Source organism: Anopheles merus, chromosome 2L (genome assembly GCF_017562075.2).
Source record: "Anopheles merus strain MAF chromosome 2L, AmerM5.1, whole genome shotgun sequence".
NCBI lineage: Eukaryota > Metazoa > Arthropoda > Insecta > Diptera > Culicidae > Anopheles > Anopheles merus.
In genome coordinates, this window is record NC_054083.1 from 48,426,696 (window position 1) to 48,450,144 (window position 23,449).

General features: G+C 45.6%; 5 protein-coding genes across 22 annotated transcripts in view; 1 reads left to right on the plus strand and 4 right to left on the minus strand.

Annotated features, from left to right (window-relative positions):
- The first annotated feature begins 667 nt into the window (after positions 1-667).
- On the plus strand, positions 668-15,335 carry LOC121593575 (protein lethal(2)essential for life-like). 2 transcript variants are annotated; one of them, XM_041916063.1, is made up of 7 exons: positions 668-1,434; positions 7,121-7,160; positions 9,349-9,371; positions 10,360-10,369; positions 12,197-12,214; positions 14,655-14,854; positions 14,985-15,335. In XM_041916063.1, exons 1-7 carry the CDS (start codon positions 840-842, stop codon positions 15,182-15,184), a joined length of 1,086 nt encoding a protein of 361 aa, XP_041771997.1. In that variant the 5' UTR covers positions 668-839; the 3' UTR covers positions 15,185-15,335. The 2 variants fall into 2 exon arrangements, with proteins under 2 accessions (XP_041771997.1, XP_041771996.1); XM_041916062.1 differs by lacking the exons at positions 668-1,434; positions 7,121-7,160; positions 9,349-9,371; positions 10,360-10,369; positions 12,197-12,214 and adding an exon at positions 14,205-14,461 and having other exon boundaries at positions 14,541-14,854.
- On the minus strand, positions 3,453-4,330 carry LOC121593574 (protein lethal(2)essential for life-like). Its single transcript, XM_041916061.1, has one exon. The coding sequence runs from the start codon at positions 4,182-4,184 to the stop codon at positions 3,552-3,554; it is 633 nt and encodes a 210-aa protein (XP_041771995.1). The 5' UTR covers positions 4,185-4,330; the 3' UTR covers positions 3,453-3,551.
- Positions 6,322-9,961, minus strand: LOC121593577 (protein lethal(2)essential for life-like). 3 transcript variants are annotated; one of them, XM_041916065.1, is made up of 4 exons: positions 9,620-9,961; positions 8,307-8,765; positions 7,508-7,655; positions 6,322-7,093 (listed from the first exon to the last, which is right to left on the minus strand). In XM_041916065.1, exons 2-4 carry the CDS (start codon positions 8,680-8,682, stop codon positions 7,063-7,065), a joined length of 555 nt encoding a protein of 184 aa, XP_041771999.1. In that variant the 5' UTR covers positions 8,683-8,765; positions 9,620-9,961; the 3' UTR covers positions 6,322-7,062. The 3 variants fall into 3 exon arrangements, with proteins under 3 accessions (XP_041771999.1, XP_041772001.1, XP_041772000.1); XM_041916067.1 differs by having other exon boundaries at positions 7,556-7,655; positions 9,620-9,960; XM_041916066.1 differs by having other exon boundaries at positions 9,544-9,628.
- Positions 15,336-16,019: 684 nt separating the features above from the next.
- On the minus strand, positions 16,020-17,112 carry LOC121593576 (protein lethal(2)essential for life-like). The gene is made up of 4 exons (XM_041916064.1): positions 17,001-17,112; positions 16,802-16,902; positions 16,407-16,705; positions 16,020-16,343 (listed from the first exon to the last, which is right to left on the minus strand). Exons 2-4 carry the CDS (start codon positions 16,900-16,902, stop codon positions 16,165-16,167), a joined length of 579 nt encoding a protein of 192 aa, XP_041771998.1. The 5' UTR covers positions 17,001-17,112; the 3' UTR covers positions 16,020-16,164.
- Positions 17,113-19,270: 2,158 nt separating this feature from the next.
- Positions 19,271-23,449, minus strand: part of LOC121593573 (high affinity cAMP-specific and IBMX-insensitive 3',5'-cyclic phosphodiesterase 8) — a 141,491-nt gene continuing 137,312 nt past the window's right edge. For all 15 annotated transcript variants that reach the window (XM_041916045.1, XM_041916046.1, XM_041916047.1 and 12 more), the window contains one exon: positions 19,271-23,445. In XM_041916045.1, coding sequence (XP_041771979.1) covers positions 23,282-23,445 — 164 coding nt within the window. In that variant the 3' untranslated portion in view covers positions 19,271-23,281. The remainder of the gene's footprint in view (positions 23,446-23,449) is intronic.

Below are 23,449 nucleotides of genomic sequence, written 5' to 3' on the forward strand. Positions count from 1 at the left end.
TTGTATGCAGAGAGTGACAGATGTCCCCCACAATGTCGCCCAGCAAAAGCGATAAAAATCAACCTTCTAAATACATTATCCTTGGTTCTTTGAGCAAATTGTACTGATTTGACACATCAATTGTAAAATTCCAAATAATTTCCCTTTTCGAAATTAAATTCGAATGTTAAAAACCATTTCAAAAGGTTTGAAACTGCTAAATTCAATCAGAATTGTATCAAATTATTAGTTGTGTGGCTAAAACCGCAATTCTACTTAAAAATTTACACGAAAATTAGTGATATTTTAGCTGGAAATCACGAGATTCGACTTACGCGGAAATTCGAGACAGGCGGTATTTTGCTGCCGTTTTCGGTCCCCATTAACCGTGTATGTCGGGGACCGCCTGTATATTTTATTTGAGTAGAAGAATGAAATTGAATGATTTTTCAACAAGATTTTTTTTTATCATTTATCAAAATGATTCAAAAAGCATTCATTTCAAACGAAAGTAACCAAATTCCTCAAAATGAAAATTCTGGATAAAAAAGAAAAATCTCAAATATTCGAGCCACCCTGTGATCTATCTAGAAAACTAACGAAACTTCGTTCATTCTCACTTCACGTTTCTAGAAATCTCTCGCTCATTCACCCCGAACGCTCTCTCACCTATATAAACAGCGGTGAGAGCGCTGTGAGCTCATCAGTTGAATACAACCAAAGCGCCAAAACCAAACAGCTCAAGCGAGTTCAAGCGACCAAACCTCGTCCAAGAGGACATTTCTCAAGCGATAAACGTCTACCAGTTTCAAACAAACGTGTTTTCTCCATCAAGTTCAATCGTCGAGTGAACAGTGAAAATGTCGATCATCCCGATTTTCTTCCGCAACTGGTGGGACGACGAATGGGATCGTCCGCTGTGGAGCTCTCGTCTGCTGGACCAGCACTTTGGCAGTGGTGTGACGGCGGACGACCTGCTCAACGCCCTGGCATCGGTGACCGACCGTCGACTGCAGGAGCAACAGGCCCAACAGGGACAACAGTCTGGCAACCGGTACAACCGCCCGTGGCACAGCTCATGCGTAGCTCGCATGCATGACAGTGGCTCGGCGGTGAACATCTCGAAGGACAAGTTCCAGATCAACCTGGACGTGCAACAGTTCTCGCCGGAAGAGATCTCGGTCAAGTACGTGGACAACTGTGTGCTGGTCGAGGGAAAGCACGAGGAGAAGCAGGACGATCATGGCTACGTCTCGAGACACTTTGTGCGGCGCTACATGCTTCCCAAGGGCCACAATGAGGCCGATATCGTGTCGTCACTCTCGTCCGACGGAATTCTGACCATCACGTGTCCCCGGAAGGAGATCGAGCAGAAAAAGGAGGAACGAAGCATCCCCATCACACATACGGGACAGCCGATGAAGCAAGTGACGGGCAAAGCGGCACAAGAGAATGGTCACAGCAAAAAGGAGGGTGAGAAAATGGAAGCATAAAGAGTATGCCATTGATTAGCCTATAGACTCTGTTCAGACTGATGCGAATTTTGCTTTTATTTAGACTGTAATAAATTATTGCTTTTCAAACCTTTATATTATCAAACCTTTTATTGAGTTGAATGTGGATCACTGTACTGAAAAATCCGAAATGCTCATGAAAAAAAAGGCTTTGTGTTCATAATACTATCAGCGACTTATTGGTTACCCATAGCAAGATATTCACTGCAAGATATACTTCATATGAAGGACACAGTTCATATGGAAATTGAACCCATGGCGGGCATGTTGTTAGGTTGTATCAAGGGAATGTTACAATATGGCATTGATTATGTCCATTGAATTCAGATGAATAAAAACATTAGTGTATTTCAAACTTCTAAACAGCCAAAAACTACCTAAGTTGCATCCACACGACAGAGCATATTGATGGGTTTAGAGTATCAGATGCCTTAAGGCCAGACTCTGCCAACGTTTATTCATACTAAACTAACGATCCATGGGGTCTCCAAATCGACGGAACCCCAGGGGACCACCTACCTGCCTACTGTTAGATTCGCCACTGCATATGGGGGACAATGATAAGACATATCATGCGTGTGATTTAACTCAGCTTGATATACTTTTCCGCCAGTGGCTATTTTAACGGTAGGCAGGCTAATACGCTGTTAGGAGCCTGTTATGTTAGCGCAGTGATGGGCAAAATACGGCTAACGAGTCACAGGCGGTTCTTTCCTGCCTAGATGAGTTAGAGCCGAGACTTGTCTTAGTAAATTCAATCAGACCCAGGAGTACAACGAGTTCGAGTCAACCCAATTGATCATTAGGTGTATGTTGTGTCCGCACAAAACAAACATGAAGACGGTGGTGTACGGCACAAACAGAATATGTATTTTATCACTATCTTTGGTATATGTTCAACTGTTTACAATAATAAATAATACCACACAATAACACGCAATGCGGGGCGAAGACGGCTGGTCCTTCTCGTGCCGCGATCCTCACTGAGGACGTCACAGGATGACAGCCCTGCTGTCAACAGTGAGCCCTCAGGATGAGGCAGCGGTCTGTCCACAACAGTGTACGAAATCATAAGCGACTCCCACCTGTTGGTAATTCGGGCCGACTCAACAGAAACTACAACCTTTACTGGTCAGAAACGCGTATGAATCGTGCACCTACTAGAATCGTTGCACCTTCTGAACATACTTGTAGCTCCAGCACAACTGGGCAGCTCCGGGTCATGCATCTACTACACTCAACATCTAAATGCAGGCACATTATTGTTACCCCAAAACGCCTTGTAAATCTCACCCCCAAATTAACAACTGATACCGATTAACAATCAACATATTGCTAGCCTGAACCACGAGCTTGCTGAGATATACGGCGAACAGAGCATCCTGACGGTGGCGATGGCTAGGGCATGTTATGAGGATGCACTCCAGGATGGACTCATGCCCCTCCCAGAAGGTGTTCTACAGCAATCTGCAGTCCGGCATTAGGCGCAGGAGAGCACAGCGAACTCGATGGCTGAGTCAGGTGAAGCGAGACCTGTCGGTGATTGGGTGCCTACTTGGATGAGAGGCTGAAGCCAGAGACCGAGCATCCTGGAAAATGATTGTTGACAGGGCCATATCACATCGACGTGCTCTATCATGAGCAGGCCAACAAGGGAGAGAAAAATTCTTTGCATGTTCGCTACAGTTGTGTGCATATGAGTCAAAACTTCTCATAGGTAACAATTATTTAGCTTGTTCTAAACCTGGGACAATAATTTAGTTTTTTAAGGCAGGATCATAATCGTTGATCAAGACGTTGGTACAAATTAAAAATATAAAGCATTTATTTAACTCGTAGAGATGATTTCCTGTTTGATATTATGTTTGAAAGATATTTTTAAGAGGCTTGTAATAATATCTAATAATTTTCATACTTATTCTTTTCGGTTGTGTCGAAATTTTAAGCATTCACCGCTTGTAGCTTTAAGAATTCGAGAAATAATTTATTACAGTCTAAATAAAAGCAAAATTCGCATCAGTCTGAACAGAGTCTATAGGCTAATCAATGGCATACTCTTTATGCTTCCATTTTCTCTCCCTCCTTTTTGCTGTCACCATTCTCTTGTGCCGCTTTGCCCGTCACTTGCTTCATCGGCTGTCCCGTATGTGTGATGGGGATGCTTCGTTCCTCCTTTTTCTGCTCGATCTCCTTCCGGGGACACGTGATGGTCAGAATTCCGTCGGACGAGAGTGACGACACGATATCGGCCTCATTGTGGCCCTTGGGAAGCATGTAGCGCCGCACAAAGTGTCTCGAGACGTAGCCATGATCGTCCTGCTTCTCCTCGTGCTTTCCCTCGACCAGCACACAGTTGTCCACGTACTTGACCGAGATCTCTTCCGGCGAGAACTGTTGCACGTCCAGGTTGATCTGGAACTTGTCCTTCGAGATGTTCACCGCCGAGCCACTGTCATGCATGCGAGCTACGCATGAGCTGTGCCACGGGCGGTTGTACCGGTTGCCAGACTGTTGTCCCTGTTGGGCCTGTTGCTCCTGCAGTCGACGGTCGGTCACCGATGCCAGGGCGTTGAGCAGGTCGTCCGCCGTCACACCACTGCCAAAGTGCTGGTCCAGCAGACGAGAGCTCCACAGCGGACGATCCCATTCGTCGTCCCACCAGTTGCGGAAGAAAATCGGGATGATCGACATTTTCACTGTTCACTCGACGATTGAACTTGATGGAGAAAACACGTTTGTTTGAAACTGGTAGACGTTTATCGCTTGAGAAATGTCCTCTTGGACGAGGTTTGTTCGCTTGAACTCGCTTGAGCTGTTTGGTTTTGGCGCTTTGGTTGTATTCAACTGATGAGCTCCCAGTGCTCTCACCGCTGTTTATATAGGTGAGAGAGCGTTCGGGGTGAATGAGCGAGAGATTTCTAGAAACGTCTCGTGAGATCGGGTGGGTAGTGAGTCGAAGATGAGAATGTTCTAGCTCACGCAGGGATTTAAATTTGTTGTTTATTTACGTTGCACGTATTAAGTAGCACATTTCTACAAACATTTTTTGAATATTTTTCGATTTTAGGAAAATAATTAAAAATAGTGCACCAGAACAGTAAAGAATTGAAAATTAAGGCACATCGAAAATACGAGAACGTTCATCAGTCTAACGGTCGTGTGAGCTGTGATTCATCTCACGCGTTCAAATGAATTCGATCGGTTTGTGCCAAACGCAACACTATTTTTAGCGCAGCAGATTCATGTGGCATAATGAAATGCATTTCAAGTAAGGTACGATACAATGTTTTTGTAGTGCAGTTTTACTCTGTATGGGGAAAAGGAGGTTTGCATAAAAAAAAATGCTAGAACGTTCACGATTGTAACGGCCGAAAGGTCTCATGGTGTGTCATCTCATCGCCACGAAAGGTAATTGGACGAGCAAATTAATTCTGTTCCTCGCCCACTAAGCAACAGCTGCAGCCGTTACCGTATTTGAACTGAAATTGTTGAACGCGTTATTTAGCAGACGTTTTCCATGCAGGGGCACATGGAAATTTCAATAGTTATCTACTGTTTGGTCTGTGTAGAGACGAAAGTCAAATGCTTCCAATTTAATTTATGATCTTATTTCTCAACAAAATATGTTCTACTTCGTTGATCACGAAATTGATGCGAAATTGCATTGAATGCAATGTTCATCCAATTCAATGCATCGTTTTGCTCCACAAATTGTCCATTCATCGGTTTAAACTCGACCAATAACCGATCAATGTGTCCATCATGAGTGACATTGCAATTTACCTACGGTAACCCGGTAATCCTACAGGAGCGTGAAATAAACTCCCCGGAAGCGTGAAAGTAACTTTTCCATCCCGAGCAAATGCTCCGCCCAACCGTTCTCCGCCAAAATAAATGCACTAACCAATATTTCTAACAACATGTTTGCTCCATTTTTATGACACATCCGGGCAAAAGCTGCACCCAATATGTAGGGCACGTTCCAGCGAGGCAAAGGAAAACGGCCTAGAGCAGCGCAGTGTTACGATTGACGGGAGGAGAAAGTTGCACCAGCACGGAGAGCTCGGGCGGAGACGAACGAAGGATCCAAAGTTGGCTGCAACAGTCTTTTTGATTGATTTCCCAAGGACGCCGAGCCGTGTCTCGCTATGGGAGAGAGCGCCAGGGGAAAACTTTTTCCACCCCAAACCCCTCCTTTTACACCGGAAAAGGGCTGGAGCTCCAAGGGAGAAAGTTTGTTGGTGGCTGTTTGTGGGGAAAAAGGACCCCCCAGGAAAGGGCGCTACGTTCAGTCCGCGTCGTGTCAGACTTGGCACTAGACATGGCAATAACCTCGGCAATATAATGTGAAGCGCGTTGGGTGTGGGGAAGACACGCCGCGTTCGCTGTGCTGCCAGCGATTCACCCTCGACCGGTCGTCTGTCAGCTGATGAGCTGTCGTGTGGCCGACAGGGTTTATGGGGAGTTTATGCGATGCAGTAAACGGCCCCGGCATTGCTGTAATGGGAATGGGAGGATGAGGAAGTTGCAAAAAAAAAAGCAGGCACAATTGTGCCACATTTGGCTGACCGTATTCCGAAGCGTTTCGGTTTCGTTTTCTTTCTCTAGGTTTATTGAAAATATGGTTTAAAAATTGAAATGAGCTTCACTAAACCGTGTACTGCACGCGATGGTTGCCGCACCTGTTTCACATTAATCTGTCAATCGTTATGCAGTCTACACTACACCCACCGTCACCCACAAATCGATCTATCGATCCGATCATCTCCAAGGCATCGTCGTTTCGGAGGCAAACAAAAGTAGACAAGAAAATCAACCATCTTACAGGTGCGTTCGACATTAGATTCAATACGATTTTTATTATTGGAATTAGTTTACTCTGTGAACGTTGTTGTTATTCGCCAGAAAGAAAGAACAAAAACAACTAGAACTAAACTATAGTCTAGGCCAGCTCCTTGCGTAAACGGAATGACGACGATTTCGCAATGCCGTCGTCTCACGTCAAACAATGTTACGCACACGATCGGGTGTGATGTTAGAGATGGAGGGGGGAAAAGGGGGGAACTACTACTCGTTCCGGGCTTCTAACAATGAACAACAACGATAACACTGTTTGCTAATGAATCACATCTTTAGTTGGTACGCGTGGCTTACGGTAGTAACTGGGTTAGTGCTGCTTTCTTTTGCTTTTCGAGTATTAGCATTTTGGATATGTATGTGAGCGTGTGTGTGTGATATTGAAAGCATGTTCCCTCGGTAGAAAAGCCGCTTAAAAGATGTAAGTGGTGCTTAGTAATGGTTCTAATCGAGCTACTCTTTCAAAAACCGCTTTACGCCCAGATGTAGACAGCGAACGCCTAAAAGTATGCTATTCACCATTCCACCATTTAGATCTTTTCTGCAGCTTGCTCCAACCGTGGGGACTTAAATCACGAGAAAATAAGTACGACGTGCAGCACAACATTCGCAGGGTGTTGGAAAGAGTTGCCGTGCATTACATTCTAAGCCACGTATCGTTCCGAAGGGAATACGATGTGTGTGTGTGTGTGCGTCTGTTCGATCGGTTCGTTTACTTGTAGTACGTCAAACATCGTCGCGAACTGAGAAGGTATAAAGAAGCAGAAAAGAAAAAAAAGAAAAAAAGGACACACAAAACCACCGGAAGCAGTTGAGAGCAGTGAACCGGAACGGAAAAGAGAACGAAACGAAAACAAAATAAAAGAAAAAGAAGAAAACGAAAAGCGATCAACAATCGAGTGGGAAAAAACACGAAATTCACGAACACAGCCGGCTCGATCGGTGGTGGAAGCAAGCGTTTGACGTTGGCAGTATGTGTGTTTAGGACCGGCAAGCACACCAGCACCAGCAGAAAGATAGATCGAGAGAGAGAGAGTCAAAAGCGAAAGTGAAGTGTGGCTGTGTGTGTGCTGGGTGTGCTTCCGGCAGCGTCCATTCCACCGCCCCGAATGACTGGTTCGTGTGTGGGTTGGTGCGCGTCGGGTGGTGCAATTTACTTCTTATCCTCGATGGCCGGTTTACCGGTGTGCCAGATCGGGACGTACTTTTCGACTTTCGGTGCCGGCAGACCAATCCGGGGCGCCGTGACGGTCAGCACGCCGTCGGACGAGAGCGACGAGACGATCAGGTTAGCGTCGTATCCAACTGTGGAAAGAGGGAGAAGAATAGAAAAGGTTTAATAGAAGAGCAGATTAGCGAAATGCTTGCATGTGTTGAGGCGTTTTGTCATGCTGATTGCATACATTTAGGCGTTTATGACAGCAAACGAAGACTGAGTTATCGTGTGGTGAAAAGCAAATAAGGACATGTTATGTATTGCATTAATTTTGTTCGAAGGTTGTATCGGTTCTAGCCCTCCTCTCTTACTGTCGCTGTAGTCGATGACTTACCAAATGAATCGTGCATGCAGGCTATTTGTGCTTTCGATCAAACCCCAATCGGTCTGTTCCCTGCGGCTGTTCCAAAATTAACCACCAGCGTGGCCACAAATGGGACACAAAAAAGCTCGCGTGTGACTAATTCAAGAGCAGCGAAGTGCAATTGTGCAATCAGTGCCAGTAGTGCGCCAGACAGCATCGATGAGTCATGCGGATCATGCTATCATCCCGCATCATCCCAATGTACTAGAAATATCCTCTGGTAATCCAACCGATTGGTGTGCAATGAAGATGATGTGCAAAGGGCTACGATATGGGGTAAACAAGAGGAGATTGTGCCAGAAACGAAACCGAAAAAATGAAGAAACAATGGTATGACGTGCCCAAAGGATCGGTAAAAAGAGTATCGGCCACTTACTCGGCACCAGATAGCGACGGGAGAACTGGCGCGCCACGTAGCCCTGCTCGTCCCGCTTCTCCTCGTGCTTGCCCTCGATCGTGACGTACTTGTCCGTGCGCCTGACCGTGACCTCGTGCGGCAGGAACTGGTGCACGTCGAGCTCGATCTGGAAGCGATCCCGGTCCGTGTCCACCTTCGCGCCGACGTCCCGCAGGCTGAAGTAGCGCCAGGGCCGGTACAGGCTGGACCAGCGCAGCGGCGCGAGCGGCGCCCCCCGCCAGTAGTCGTCCGTGCCGAGCACCTCCTGCGTGATCGACTTCTCGAGGACGCGCGTGTACAGCGGCAGGTCCCAGTCGTCCCACCACGTGCGGTACTGTACCGGTACGAGCGACATCGTCGAGCTTTCAAAGGTCGAGGTTTTTAAGGTATGCGAAGACGAGAATTTGCGCTTAAGAATTTCCCACAACTGGTGAGGGGCTGTAATCAGAAACGGAAAGGTAGAAACAAAACGGACCTTCAGAAGTGATAAAAGAAGTCAAGCAGTCAAGGCTGGGCGCATTGTTGGGAGGAAGAAAGCACATTTTTGCACAGCAGCAGCTCTCGCCCACTGGTTATGCTGGGTCGTCGAGCAAACTATTCGTAACACTGATAGTGCAATTTATCGATTTAACACTGTCACGGGTGGATTAGGCCCGATTATAAATAGCGGCCAAAGCGTAGAAGGTAAAGAAAAAAAAAAAAGGTCAGCATAGTGGAAGGCACCATTGGGTTTGGTCCTCGTTTTTTTCCTCCTCCATTTGGGTTGCTTTTGTTGTTTGCCAGCCTTTTCATATTTCGCGACATGTGCCCTTCGGTTCGCACACCTTTTTGAGGGTTAATAAAACCTCCCTTTTGCCGAATGACGGACGGTTTTGGGGGAAGGTGAGAATATTCGCGAGAACTTGGACTTGGACTTGGGCTGTTTGGAGTTGGAGAGGCAGGCACTGTTAATTAAACACGACTTCCTGAGCTCCGTTCAAGATCAAGCGACAAGACCTCAACTTTGAAATTAACACCAAAGGAGTGGAAGGATGCTTTGGCACTGTGGCTGGAATAAACTGCGCCGTTCTTCTACTAGCATCAGTTGAATCGCTTCCAAAGCATCTGCTATTAATTCACCGCACTTGTGGCGACAATCAGATTTGGAGCTATTCCAACGAATCTTGATGTTTTCCAAAGACGCAGTTCGTCTTGGAAGAGCAGTCACACGTCCTACCTTCAACACCGATGGAAACTAATTCCGACCGAAACCTTCCTCTAAGCACAGACCGAATCCGAACGGTTAGACGTACCTAGCGATACTGAGGCCCGTTGCTGGCGTTCCTTTTCTAATCACTTTCACCCGGTCCTTCGCGACGACCTTCGGCTGGCTGGCGTATGATCCCAGACTTTTGGCAGCGAAGCAAACCGAAAGTGGAAGTGCTGAGTGAGGCGGGTGGAGAGAGGGGTGAACGTTGTTGATCGAATCTCTTTCGAAGCAGGTCTTTGCACTTCGACGCTCAGGTGAGCTAGCTGACTGTTGACGATGATGATGATGACGATGACGCTGATGTTGCGACGGCACTGTGAGCACTAGGAGGAAAAAAGTTGAACCGCTTCCAACGAGCGCGCCCGCGAGACTATGGCTCGTGGCGGATGGATTTGAATTTTGTTTTGATTTTGCGCCATGCCCTTCCAAACCCACACGCCCAGTGCCGCACCAACCAACCAACCAACCGACCAAAGCCGTTCGCGTAGCAAAGTGCTCGCGTGCTACAGGGTGTACCCGTACCGGTGGTGAGATGGAGCACCAACACCACCAACCATCCCCAGCTGGTTTATGGTCGGCACACAGCGGCTTGGGAGGGACGGTAGCGGGTTGTTGATATTCATCGTCAAACGGGGTGACTTTTGGCATTGCGCGCGCTCTTTTTTCGCGCGTTTGCGTTACAGCACAGCGGCGGCGGCGGTGGCGGATGGCGGTGCATGGTAGAGCATGTGTATGGTGGAGCATAGAACGTTTGGGCGTATAAAAAAAGATTGCCACTACCAGCGGAGTGTGTGTGTGTGTGTGTTCTGGTTAGCACTAGAATGGGATCGCAGGGGGTGTATTGATCGATTTATTTGGGAGGGATTTGGATTATTAGAATATATTCTTTCGATTAATTTGCAATGACCTCAATTAAATTAATTTTAATAAAATTGAGGTTAAGAATATTTGAAATGAAGTCACTTGATGATTGCCACACGCGGTCACATGTGTTCGCTCTTGCTAGTTGAGCTTGATGGCGCCATCTGTGGGCCAGTAGCAGAGGTAGAGTATTTCAAGGAACTTTCTTCGAAATAAATTAAAATAAATTTAAATAAATACTATTCACAGACAACATATACAACTATTTCCACTGGCAAGCGACTGGGAATGTGCGCCCACCAACCACCGAACCCGCCGTAACACCAGCGGTACCGGAAACAATGGACTCCCGCCGGGGATGCAATGAACCGTGAAGTTGACATTCACACGCGCGTACGCTCCGGCACATATTCGATGCTGCAAAACGCGTTTCGTAGCATCCTCAAGGTTATATGCTCCCTTCTGAATTGGATGCGAACCTCCCGGGCCAGATTACTCGATCGATCGCAACCATCCATCCCTTCGCTTCTCCTGCTTGATCAAACAAAACCGCGCCCCCCGCCCCCACACAGGGTAAAGCGGCGGGCGCAATAAAAAGTGCCGGGAACAGGTCCGGGCGTACGCGTAATTGTGTCGCACTTCCGCAATTGGGAAGGCGGTCGCCCTAGTGCTTTGTATGGTATTGTTATTCGGTGTGTGCGCGCGCGCGCGCCTGTGAGTGGGTGGTGGTGGTGGGTTGGGTGGGATGCGTTGTTGTGTTCGCAGCACACCGGGTTGATTAGCTTGCGGACACGTGGTTTTACTTAGTGTCATTCCCTGCCCTAAAACGGGGTCTAATAGAACGGGCGGAGGGCGCGTGTACATAGTGTAATAATTACCATACAAGGGGTTGCGTTTTGCTGCATCCACCAGCGGTCCCAGCGGTCAGCTGTTTGTTTGGTGCGGTGATGCTTTGTGCAGTAGCGCAGCAGGGTGTGGTGCGCAGTTTGTGTGCTTGTGCGATTGGGAATCTCAATCAAAAGAAACCCGGTTGCGCGGGGGATTGTTCGCGCAGATGATTGAGCTTTAATCTGGACCGGAATCGGGTGGTGGTGGAGCTGAGTGGGTGAGTGGCTTGGTGTGCTTGGAATGTATGGTGGAATTTACTACAATGCTCCAGGCCTGTAGTGCGTTACTATGAAATGTATCAATTGATCGGTTTCGGTTACAATATGCTACACATGCGCTGATGGGTTTATGTGGCGCATATGGTTGGAATATAGCAAGACTACATTGGCCATTCATATCCCACAGTCTCTCAATAATAATTCGTACATTTACTGCAGTATAACTATACGAGTGTTGAGCCTTTTCTAAACAACTATTCTTATTTTAATCGAACCTATCTAATTTATTTATGGATAAATCTGACTCCACCAAACGTTGGTTCAACTTTCTTAAAAATAGATAAACGAATGGCGGAAACTTGTTGGCACATTGAATAAGGTAGCTATTGGATAAAGCGCAGATGCTGAAGACATTGATACTCTCATGAAAGTTGCAATGTTCGAACAAGTTGTTCAGTTATTGGCTAGAAAGATCCGTATCGTGTGTACCTAAAATGTTGTCTTAAAAAGTACGTGTGTTGTGTTGTATGCCTATGGACGCTTATATGCAGTTTTTGGAGAATTGCTGGCGCATCAATGTTGCCATGGAGCAGTCCAGCGATAAACAGCACTTGCGCATTTCTTTTCCTAACCGTGAGTGTCTCTAACCCGAGAAGTAAGCAACGTGACTCGTAGGGCGATAGTGTGCTAGGATCGTTCCACGGCAATCGCCCCAGTGCGTAGCGAGTAAGTTTTCTTTGCACAGACTCGATCCTGTTCTTCCAAATATCCGCGTGGGGACATGAATACTACAATACTCCAAGATTGGCCTGACTAATGCACAATATAACGTTTTAATACACACAGGATCGTCAAAGTCTCTCGTGATTAAAAAAAAAATGAACCAAGGGTTCTGTTCGCTCGTCTAATGATCCCGTCGTAGTGTTGCGTAAAACAAAGCTTGTCGTTAAGCATTTTACCAAGATCACTACCACTTACCAAGAATTGCGTTGTAAGACTCCAGCGATGGCATAGTTCCTCATAAGAGGAGTACGTGCACAAGTAAACGACACAACAACACATTTTTCAACGCATATACCTAACGCATTACGATTACATCGCACATTGAATGATTCTAATGCTGCCTGAAGGTTTGCAGATTCATTTACGCGAGAGTACATTTTTATGTCATCAGCATACCTTAAAAATTTGACAATAAGGAAGGTCCTAGATTGCTCCCTAGAGGCACGCCCGCCGAACAACTAAATGACTTTGAGTGTAATTGGCCAACTTTTACCCTATAAACCCGTTCCAACAGATATGATGTAAACCACGCAAATATACTTTCTAGCAATCCAAGTTTTTTAAGCTTTGCTAGCAGTCTATCGTGCGACCTTACACCGAACAAGTAATCCTCTTATGGGAAGAAAGCTTCTATGAGTACTAAGCTTATCCAAAAGGCATTAAAGACCATCTTGAGAAAGAACTACTTTACCCACTGATTGTTTGAAAAGAGTGCTGATCCATTGCAGAAGAGCTGTTTGATGGTGGGTACCTTAGGCGACGTTACTAAATGACGAAACCAGTTAGAGTTGTTAGCAGAAACCACTGAAGTCTTCTTCAACTTCTGTTATGATCTCCATCGATCGATCGATATTCCAATGAAGGATTTGTAAATCCATCGAGGTTTTGAGTTTGATCCAATTGATATTAACAGCAAGATCCCTTCCCTTGTTTAGAACTGTCTGTCCATCACCAACAGGGCAAACATGAGTTCTCATCAGAAACTATAAAAAGCTTGGCAACATCATCAGCAAGCCATCGGACAATGTTCCCTGTTTGTCGTCCGATAACTTCTAAACTTTCGTTCAAATGTACCGTACGCTTCTTTCAATTCAAACTAACAACACAAAACGGGTAAAATGAGCTGCGCAAACACAGACCCCCAAATGGGCAACAGTGAGTCTATCTGCTGCCACTTATGTCTCGCGCGCTTGGTAAATAGAACTGTCCAGTGACTGAGGACTGAGAAACATTGAGAGGGTAGCAGGTAAACAACTACTTATCGTCACTGGAACCCGTTTTTCTGGAACATCGATTTTACAACATTTTATACACATTTCAGGCAAGTTGATGATCTTTTAATGGTTAGAATAATTGGTTTTTTTCATTCATGTTTTCGATTGAACCAAGGGCAGCAAGCAATTAATTAATTTCCAGTTTAATTGACACTCACTCACATCAAACGCAGCGATCGATCGAGTACATCAGCCCACACGCGCTCAGTTCGATGTTGCCTATCGTTGTTTAATCATTAATTTAAATTTACCAGATGATCTAGCAAAAGCGAAATGTAAGAGAACGTGTCCACCTTCTCCGATCTTTCGTTTGCTCACCCCACCAGCAGCTGATCGACGACGGGGAGGTAAACAAACCGGCACAACGCCGACACATAATAATTGCTCTTTACACACCACAAGCTCTTAACCCTTGAAGGATGAAGACATTGTGAGCATTTTGAGTGATGCCCCTTTAAATTGGATGCGAATTTTGCACGGTTGGTCGAAGGGTTACTTCCCCCTGGTGTGACGATTTCGCTCACACAGTCTTGTGGTGAAACATTAGAATTCTCTCGTTATTTGCAATTTGGCCGTATCGTACTCTACTGCTTTTACGAGAGGCAAGAAGCTTCAAGAAGGGGCTGCTGTTGGGTGCTAAGTGACCGATGTCATATAAATATCACAGTAGGAAGATGAAACCAGGCTCAGTCGGCTTTTTACGCGCGTTTCGGGTAGTTCTTTAGTGCAAAGTCAGCGAGAGTCAGTGAGTGAAATGTCTTCCGTTCCGATGTACTTCCGCGATTGGTGGGATGACGATCTGTTTGAAAACCCACGACGAACGTCTCGATTGTTTGATCAACAGTTCGGAACGGGGATCTTGTATGTGTTCAAGAATTAGCTCGAGAAACCTTATTAGTGTGAATGTTATTTTATAGACTCTATCTCTCTGCCTCTTTAGCTCGGAAGATCTGCAAAAGATGGCCTCAAGCTTTCATTCGTCCTGCAATTTGCGCTCCTCGCGACTCGGAAGCTTTCGCCGCCCCTGGAGCGAGTTCGGGTCGCACAAGTTTAGCAACAGTTTGATCGGCACCAGCGGCCCCCTTCCCCTCGCCGACCGGCTGCAGATCAATCTGGACGTGCAACAATTCACACCGCATGAGATCACCGTTAAAACGGTCAACAATTCGATCGTGGTGGAGGGCAAGCACGAGGAGAAGCAGGACGAGCATGGGTTCATCGCGCGTCACTTTGTTCGCCGCTACGTACTGCCGGGTGAGTGTTTAGATTTTCATGTTGAAACAACACTTCAGAAGCGCGGACAAACAAGCCATTGCGTAGACATGGCTGAACGAATGGGCTTTATTGAGTATTTGTTTCTCACCCTGTTGCTTCCGATTGCCAGACGATCACGATCCCAAAGACGTCATCTCGAGCCTCTCGTCCGACGGTGTGCTGACGATCGTGGCACCGAAGAAGGTCCCGCAGCCGGCACCGGAAGCCGTGTACGAACGAACCGTCCCGATACAGCGCATCGAGGAGCGCACGGTGGAAAGTGTACGGACGACCTCGGAAAGTGTGACCAGCGAGAGTAATGGTAAATGAGCGGACCGATGCAAATGTATAAACGGGCCACGGGCTACGATGAACCAAAGTGATTAGCGAAGTATTATTTGTGGTGGTGAGAGTGCGGTGAGAGTGTTCGTGCAATTGATGCGAAATAAAGTTGAAGAATATATTGTTGAGCATTATCAAACGATTGGTTTTGGAACTGTTGGTGATGGTTAGGGACAAGAACTGAAAGTTCAAGAAAGCTTCTTAGGTTGTCGTCATAGTTGAACATCGCTACATCGTGTATGACGACACACTAGAAACAGAGTTGATCGTCAGGATGTTTCCTGAGTTCTCAAGCTCAATTTTAATGTTCAAGTTGCCAGGTTGCTCCCAATATCCAACATGTAACTGTCTATTCCAACTTATCTTGAAGACTTTATAAGCTCAATCCTCCAAATATATTCCACTTGAGCTAATGCCATACCATATCAACATATTGGTCATACCTTTTCATCCATATCCTTCAATTCAAATATTACAAATTGAAGAACTCGCGGTCCACGGAGCTCTCTATCCCTTGTTGAGCTGCTCAGGAGATTAGATTTTGTTTGTCGACTGTAACCAAAGACGTCGTCTGTGAACAATAATTATCCAGACCTCTGGCTGCAACTTCCTATCGATGTAGGTCATATCGATCTCCAAAAGGTTTTGCGTTTTCTGGGTCTCGTGTTGAACTAGAACGCCATTAAACACCTTCTTGGTAGGCCGTAAACAGATTTTCAGTTTCTCAAGGAGGCATTTTCATGACTCAAATGATTTTGTAAACTAGAATTTGTTTGTCTGACGGAGAAGCTGTCATTGAAATAATGAAGAGAACCATCGAGGATCAATATAAAAGAGCTTTTTTTTTTTGTTTATTGTACGATCAGTTCAGGAACCGGTAGACCGGATCGGATCTCCCACACCCTACCCGAGGTGAATACATCGACATGCTAATACTCTTCTTGCAGGTTTGAAATCCTTTCGCACGCCTACTTAGCACCCTCTACGCTCGGCTGAGCCTCCGCCTTGTCCTTGGCCGGCTGGCCCGTCTGCTGGATCGGTACGCTGCGTTCCGGGTTCGGTGCCGGGAGGGACTTTTTCGGTGCGGTCACTGTCAGCACACCGTCGGAGGAGAGGGTCGAGACGACATCGTTCGGATCGTGGCCGTCTAGAAATGCGAGTGGAAAAAATGGGGTTATTTTTGTCCAATTGTTTGACTTGCCAATCTTACTTGGCAGCATGTAGCGGCGTGTAAAGTGTCGCGAAACGTATCCATGCTCGTCCTGCTTCTCCTCGTGCTTGCCCTCCACCACAACGCACCGGTCGGTCGTTTTGACGGTGATCTCCTCCGGCGTGAACTGCTGCACATCGAGGATGATCTGGAACCGGTCCTTGTCGAGGTTGAGCGTCGAGCCGGAATCTTGCCGCGTGAGGGCAGTGTTGCGCCACGGACGGTAGTAGCCACCGCGCAGCAGCGACGGCGAGGAGAGCGGGGCACGGGCCGGGAAGGAGGAGAACAGATCATCCGCACTGATGGGTTTGGAGAAGGAAACAGCACATTAATTCACAGCAAAATTCACATCGGTTTTGGGAGGTTTTCCAGGCCCTTGCACAACCACTACTAACCGCAGACCGGTGCCAAAGTGCTGATCGAGCAGCCGGGAGGAACGGAGCGGAGTGTCGAAATCCTCCCACCAGTCACGGAACAGCATCGGCACGACAGACATCTTTGGAAGAACACAGCACAAAAACGATTAGAAAATGAAGATCACAATAAAGAAAACGTTCAAAAAATGGCACAAAATTCACTTCACTCCACACCAACCTTTTTCGTTTGAATTTAGCTTTTCACTAGAAATCTTACACTTGCACACGATTTTTTTTTCGACCGCAGGTGCCGCACTGACTGACGACCTGCGTGCACCGATTTTCCTCTTTTATAGGTCGGTCTCTCACTATTTTTGGAAACGTTGTTTTTCACTCCGATTGGTGGTGAGAAAAACAGTTGGTACAATTCGGTCCTCCAAGGTGGCACAAATTTTCCATTGACAGGAAAATAGCCATTTAGAATGGACGGAAGCGAGAGAGTAAGATGAAAAACGGGAGAGAGAAAGAGAGCGAAAATGGTAGGAAAATTGGGCGAGAGAAAAGCGCCTCAATCCAGCTTGTTTTGTTTACGTTAAAATGAGGTGAAAATTCTCCCAATTAAATACTCTCTCAAAACATTAAACGGAAAAGGAGCGAGAGAGTGATGAGAGTCATAGAGCACCCAAAGGGAGCGTACGTATTTTCTCAGCCTACTTTTTCTTTGTGTGTTTGTTGCGGCACGGCTTTCCACGATCATACGGGAAGCACACCGATGGTTTGGAACGATCGTTCCTGTGCGGCACGAAGGGCTGGGTGGGTGTCGATCACCTGGCGGACGGTAGGCGCGGCATCTGAAGTGGCATCCGAAAATAGCTTTCACACCGAGAATGGACCAGGAAACCACCACCGAGTCCGCTTGTTTGCCTTGGCCGTTAGAAGGTAAATTATCAAAATGTTTGGTACGGTGCAACGGAGGAAACGGTCGTAGAACGCCACGGATGATGGGGACGAGGGATGCGTTGGCCGGCCGAAAATAGCTCCCCATCAACGCGTTCTGTTTTTGTTACATTTCGTTTCGTTCGTGCTCACCACACCTTACCCATCCCGGGATTGAAATATTGTTTATAATTCGCATGCTTAAGCGTTGCATTATGATGGCTTTGTCATCGGTTTTAATTTCGGACGTGAATCCGCCCTGTACACGCGCAATCGTATGGGGTGCTGCGTGGCATGGCGTGTGTGTTTGTGCTTAATTAAGTGCAGCAGCTTAGCTACGGTTGACAATTGGCAGCGTGCGCTCAATGAAACGGGACGATTGTGTTTCATTTTTCATTCCAATGAATGGGTGGATGAATTGAATGTATTTTTTTTTTGTTCTGTTACGCTTGTAATGATACAATTAGTGGGCCGTGGAGCGATTGTAAGGGCGGTGTGATGAAATGATTTTATTATTTTAGCGGTAGAGCTCAAGGCTCATTAGTGGGGTGTTTTTGATTTTTTACAATGGAGCTAAATATTTTTATAGTTTTGGATCAAATACAATGATTTAATTAGTATAATAATTTTTATGTAATAATAATTGAACAATTAAAATTGGTAACAATTTCTATGCAATCAGATCACTTCCGAATGTAAAAATCTTGATATTAAACCGATTTTTTTGAATTATCCGTTACTATACCGAAAATAAGAATATTAGAAATACAGTTGCATATTTTCAGGCGCAAATGCTTGTTTAATGTCATTTTTTAAAAGAAAATTTTGTAATTATATATTGAAGTGAGATTCAGACGAAAGAAAGGTAACAGAAAAGACCCTTAAACAATCAAGAGAATGAGGAAAACCCAAACCCTTATGACCGTTTTCAGACACTGCACCATGGGCTGGAAGAACTGCATCGCTGCCTATGAACTTTGTGTGTCACACGTGAAACACATTCACAGCATTAGAATTCTATTTTAAGCCAGGGATATTTCAGCTTCCCGATCCAGCAAGTTGTTTTCGAGACTAAACAACCCCAGCGGAGATATGGAGGTGTACAAGAACGACCCCGGGAAGAGATCGACACACCATCAGCATAGGAAGAGCAATCGCCCGGGAAGGCGGTTGTTCACCGTCGTTATGATTCATCATCACACGTTCCACACATTCGTACGATTATGTTGTCCCATTCACACACGGCCGTGTTGCCATTCCATGCATACCAAACGATGAGTAAGACGAACAGTGAGATTGTCCCACCGAAGAAAGAAACAGACGACAAACCCGAAAGTGTTTCACTACAATTTCATTAATTACACTTTATTAGACAGACTTATTTGCGGAAACAATTCGTTACACTGGTTTGCTTTCTTCTTCTTTTTTCTTCTTCTTCATCATTAAGTTCTGTTAGGACTTTGCCAATTTGTTTGTTTGTTTAGTATATGGTTCGCCCCAAACCCTCACAGGGTTAAGACCGCGTAGGTTGTGTAGCAGCAGCATTAAATGTTTATTTATTCAGACTTTTTGTTTGATGATGCCAATTGTTTCATAGTTTTTTTTTCTTTTCATTTCCCCTTCCTAACGGTTCAAACACCCGGTTCAACAAAATTCCAATAGCCCCCGGGTATAGTTTGCAACAATAGCACAGTTTAGAGTTTGCCAACACAGGATCATGTATATGTATATGCCGGCTGTAACCGTTTGCTTTTCGCGTCCTGTTTTCGCTTATTATACACACACATACATACGCAATTTAATGAAGACCACATCGATTCGCTATAGGTATAGGTATGTATTACATGTTACGGCCCGTGTTCGGAGTGCTGGCTTTGGATCCTTTTCGCAAGGGGCACGGGCGCGCGCGCATTTAGGCTTCGGTGAGATACACAATGCTACTACTACTTGCCACAGTATAGATCCAATCGGTTTAGGTGTATAGCACAGCACTGTAATAAAAACGCCCTCTCCAATTTGGGTTGGCAGGCGGGAGGCCTCACCTCTTCCTTTAATAGGGATCATCATCGAGCCTTGTGACGTACAATATTTTAGCAATAATACACGATTACATCAACAGATAGACACGCCTAACGATTCGATCGTTGGTACGCATTGGTAGTACACACTGTGTGTGTGTTAGCGCAATAGCTCAGAATTTCATTTACTAATCTCCTTCTTCATAAACCAACTGCCATCCCAACGCTAGACTCCATTTAATGGTTTATTTTTTGTTGTTTAATTCGCTTTTTTATTATAGTAGATGGATGTGAATCTTTTGACCTTCGGTGCCTTTCTTAAAACCAGATATGACCAGCATATCAGAACAATACAATTATCTAGTATTAGAGTTTGCGTTCTCGTGTGTGTTTGTGTGTTAGTAGTTGTGTGTTTTTGTTTGTTAATTATTTATTTTTGTATACACATCGATATACACCATTGGGGCGCCGTAAGTGTCCTTAGTAAGGTTTTTGTTAGTGTTTTACTCATTAAAATTAGACCGCACGTTTGGAAACCGGCCAACCGCCGTTTTTGTGTTGTAATTCTTTTTTCTTCCGGTTTGTAAAAGTTTTGCTTCATGCAGATGTACAGTGAACGAGCGAGAGAGAGAGAGAAAGAGAGTAAAAGAGAAAGAGATAGTAGATGCGATGGTGTAATTCGGTTAGTATGAGTGCGCGAGAAGATTTAGAGAATTTCTAACTAGATGAAGCCGTTTCTTTGTTTGTGCTTGAATTCCAACTGTAAACCGTGCTTGTCGCCATGGTGATGAGAGTATGGAAGATTGTTGCCTGTAAGTAGCAACAAAGGGAGAGGTATACGTAGCACATGCTTGAGCTCAGTTGTTGAAACCGTAAGATCATATTTGATTGGAGAACCGTTGTTCACTATTGCGATTTGAATGAAGGACAAAATTAAATACGGTTTAAGAAAAAAACGTGAAAAAAACAACATAAACCTATCAGGCTAAAGAGGGAACAAGTACGCTCGGTGGGTTACACACACGTGTTGCTGCGTGTAGTGCGCAGTTTTGGTTGCAACTTAAACAACCAATCTCCTATCTCTCCAGCAACTACGAAAGTATCGATTGCACCACCGAATGGATTTTTGGGTTTAGCTCCAATTTCTTTTTTATTTATCGTTATCACATGTTCCTCCCTATTATTGTCACATCAACACGTACACGCGTAGAACAGTGGGATGGAGGATGTGAGAATTCCAGTGCCGTACACAAACAAAACGTCCTCTACATGCCAAAAGCAAGGGATTAAACACTCATCTACGCAAGGTACTCATCTACTCACTGTCAGCTACACACTGTCTCCGTCTGTATGTGTGTGGCCTTCCAAGCTTTGCGAAGCATAATTGCTAAACATGAACGATATTTGCGACACAAACCCCGCACACCGTCTTGTGTGCTGTATATTTATCTTTGTTTTCATCTACATTGTTATTGCATAATACACAGAAACACGCACACACGCATGGCTCTCATAGGCTTAAACCCCCTGTTTCAGGTCTCAACGGTAGCGCTGGGGAAGTGACAGAGACAGAGACAGAGAGACAGAGAGAGAGAAGGAAAACATTCGAAACAAACTAAACAAAAAAAGGTGCATTGGGTGGAAGCAATGGAGCAGCCTGGTCGTTCACAGATGCAAAGGTTGCGGATACGGAGCGGAGCGGAAAACGTGTAACGCAGCACACGCAACGCAGCGTGTTGTGGAGAGAGATTTAAGCGTTTGTATAACCACCGTTAAGAACCCATTCCCTGTTGGGTTGTGTTGTATGCGCTTATCGACTGTCGATCAACTAACGGAAAACATTTACCTACGGCATCTAAATATCGACAACTATACGGCTTGGTGTACCACCACACTATCATTTTAAGGGAAGGGGGAAAGGACTCGCGTTTTTTTAGTGTTTATTTTACTCTGTGTGTTTATGTGTGTGCGAAACTTACACATCCTAATAATGACCCCTAGAGCCAAACATCGATCCTAAAACTGCTTTCCTTTTACATACGCTTCTGTCACGGCATCACAACCCCACCAGTTGCTTCGGTCAACGAGGCAAGCTGATGGTTAGTGATGTCCCTCTCTACTCCCTCTAAATTATCTCTCTCTGTTTTGCTACACGATTTTTTCTTTAAATGACCACCATTTCCACCATTTCGCAACTGCAACCAGGGGTTTAGAAATTGTGGTACAGCTCGATAGGGAGAGTAGAAGTAGTGGTTGTTTTCGCTACTAGTTAATATGGCTTGCATGGATTTCTAAATTCCATCTGATCGTTGGGGTCCAATAAATACTGCTGCTACAAACAAAACAATACAAAAAAACCTATGTAGGGACAGGTAAAATAGCAGACATATTCCTACCTAATCTCTGTGTGGTGGTTGTTGTGCGCACAGGGTGACTTTCCTAATTCCCTACTATTCATGTTTACTCTTTTACGTGTGTCTTTCTCCTATTTGCTTCACTAGACGACACAAAACCCTACATAAACACGCACACGCTCGCATACCATCTCACCATTTGATTCGGCCTGCAATTAATCGAGCGGATGACCTACCAAATCGAAAATGGAAACGAAAATTACAACGTTTGGAGTGGAACAATGGTAAATGATGGCGTAAACGAGCAACTAGACCTAGCTACGTATCTAAGTCGAATAGCAAAACATCGGGATCCGGGTTAAGCTATCCTGACACAGCAGATCCCTGCAATCTATACATATATATGTAACGCGCATTGTACGATGGTGGGGGGGGGGCGAGGATAAACCCCGTTTGGTGTGCTTACGTGCTAAATGAAACCTACTGCTGAACAACAAACAAAACACACGCTAGGTTAGTAGATCTTAGTGGCAAATGTACAAACAAAAAGGGACAATTCTCTTACGCTAGAGCGGTGTTAATAATCCCCCCAAAAAACTAGATAAACTCAGAAAACGAGTGTATTTTTGTGTGTTTTTTTAATGTATGTGTGTATGTGGATTGTACGTGGATATACATTAGAGTAGGCGATGGTAGTGGTAGTGGTGGTGGTGGTGCTATTACGATGAACAACAATTCCTCGCACGGTGCTACCAATGAATCTCTCTCGCTCTTGGTTTTTTGTTTCTATTTCGCTCCCCAGTGGTGTGTGTGTGTTTTTTCTTTTCTTTTGCAACTAACACACCCATGTGAGAGACGTGGTAACCCAAGTGTGAAGCGGTACTGGGCTGGGATGTGTTTGGGCTAAATGGCGATGGTATGAAAACAATACTGCTACAATCATGGAAGAAAGATCCACCCCACCCTGGGGTTCGCGCATTGTGGCTCGTCGAGCGGACTCCACTGTTGGGCCTTTGGCGTTTGGATTAATCCATAATTACATTACGGCCGGGGCGTCGGCGTCATTCGGGACCATCTCGCTTCGAGCGGGGTTTTTGTTTGGGGTTTTGGGTTTGGGTTTGCCCGGACTGCCCGGACACCAAAACGTGCAACCACACAGCAACAAGCACAGCAAGTTGCACGATGCCGCATCCCAGGGCCTCTCCGGCTTACTAGAACTTCTCCTCCAGGGAGATCGAGCTCGCCGTGTCCTCGGTGAGCGACATCTGCTTCCGCTTGATGTCGCTGAGCGTGTTGATGCCCTGCTCCTCGAACAGCTTCCACTGGGAATAGTTGAACTCCATGTAGCGTATGATTTCGGGCATTTCGATAAAACCTAC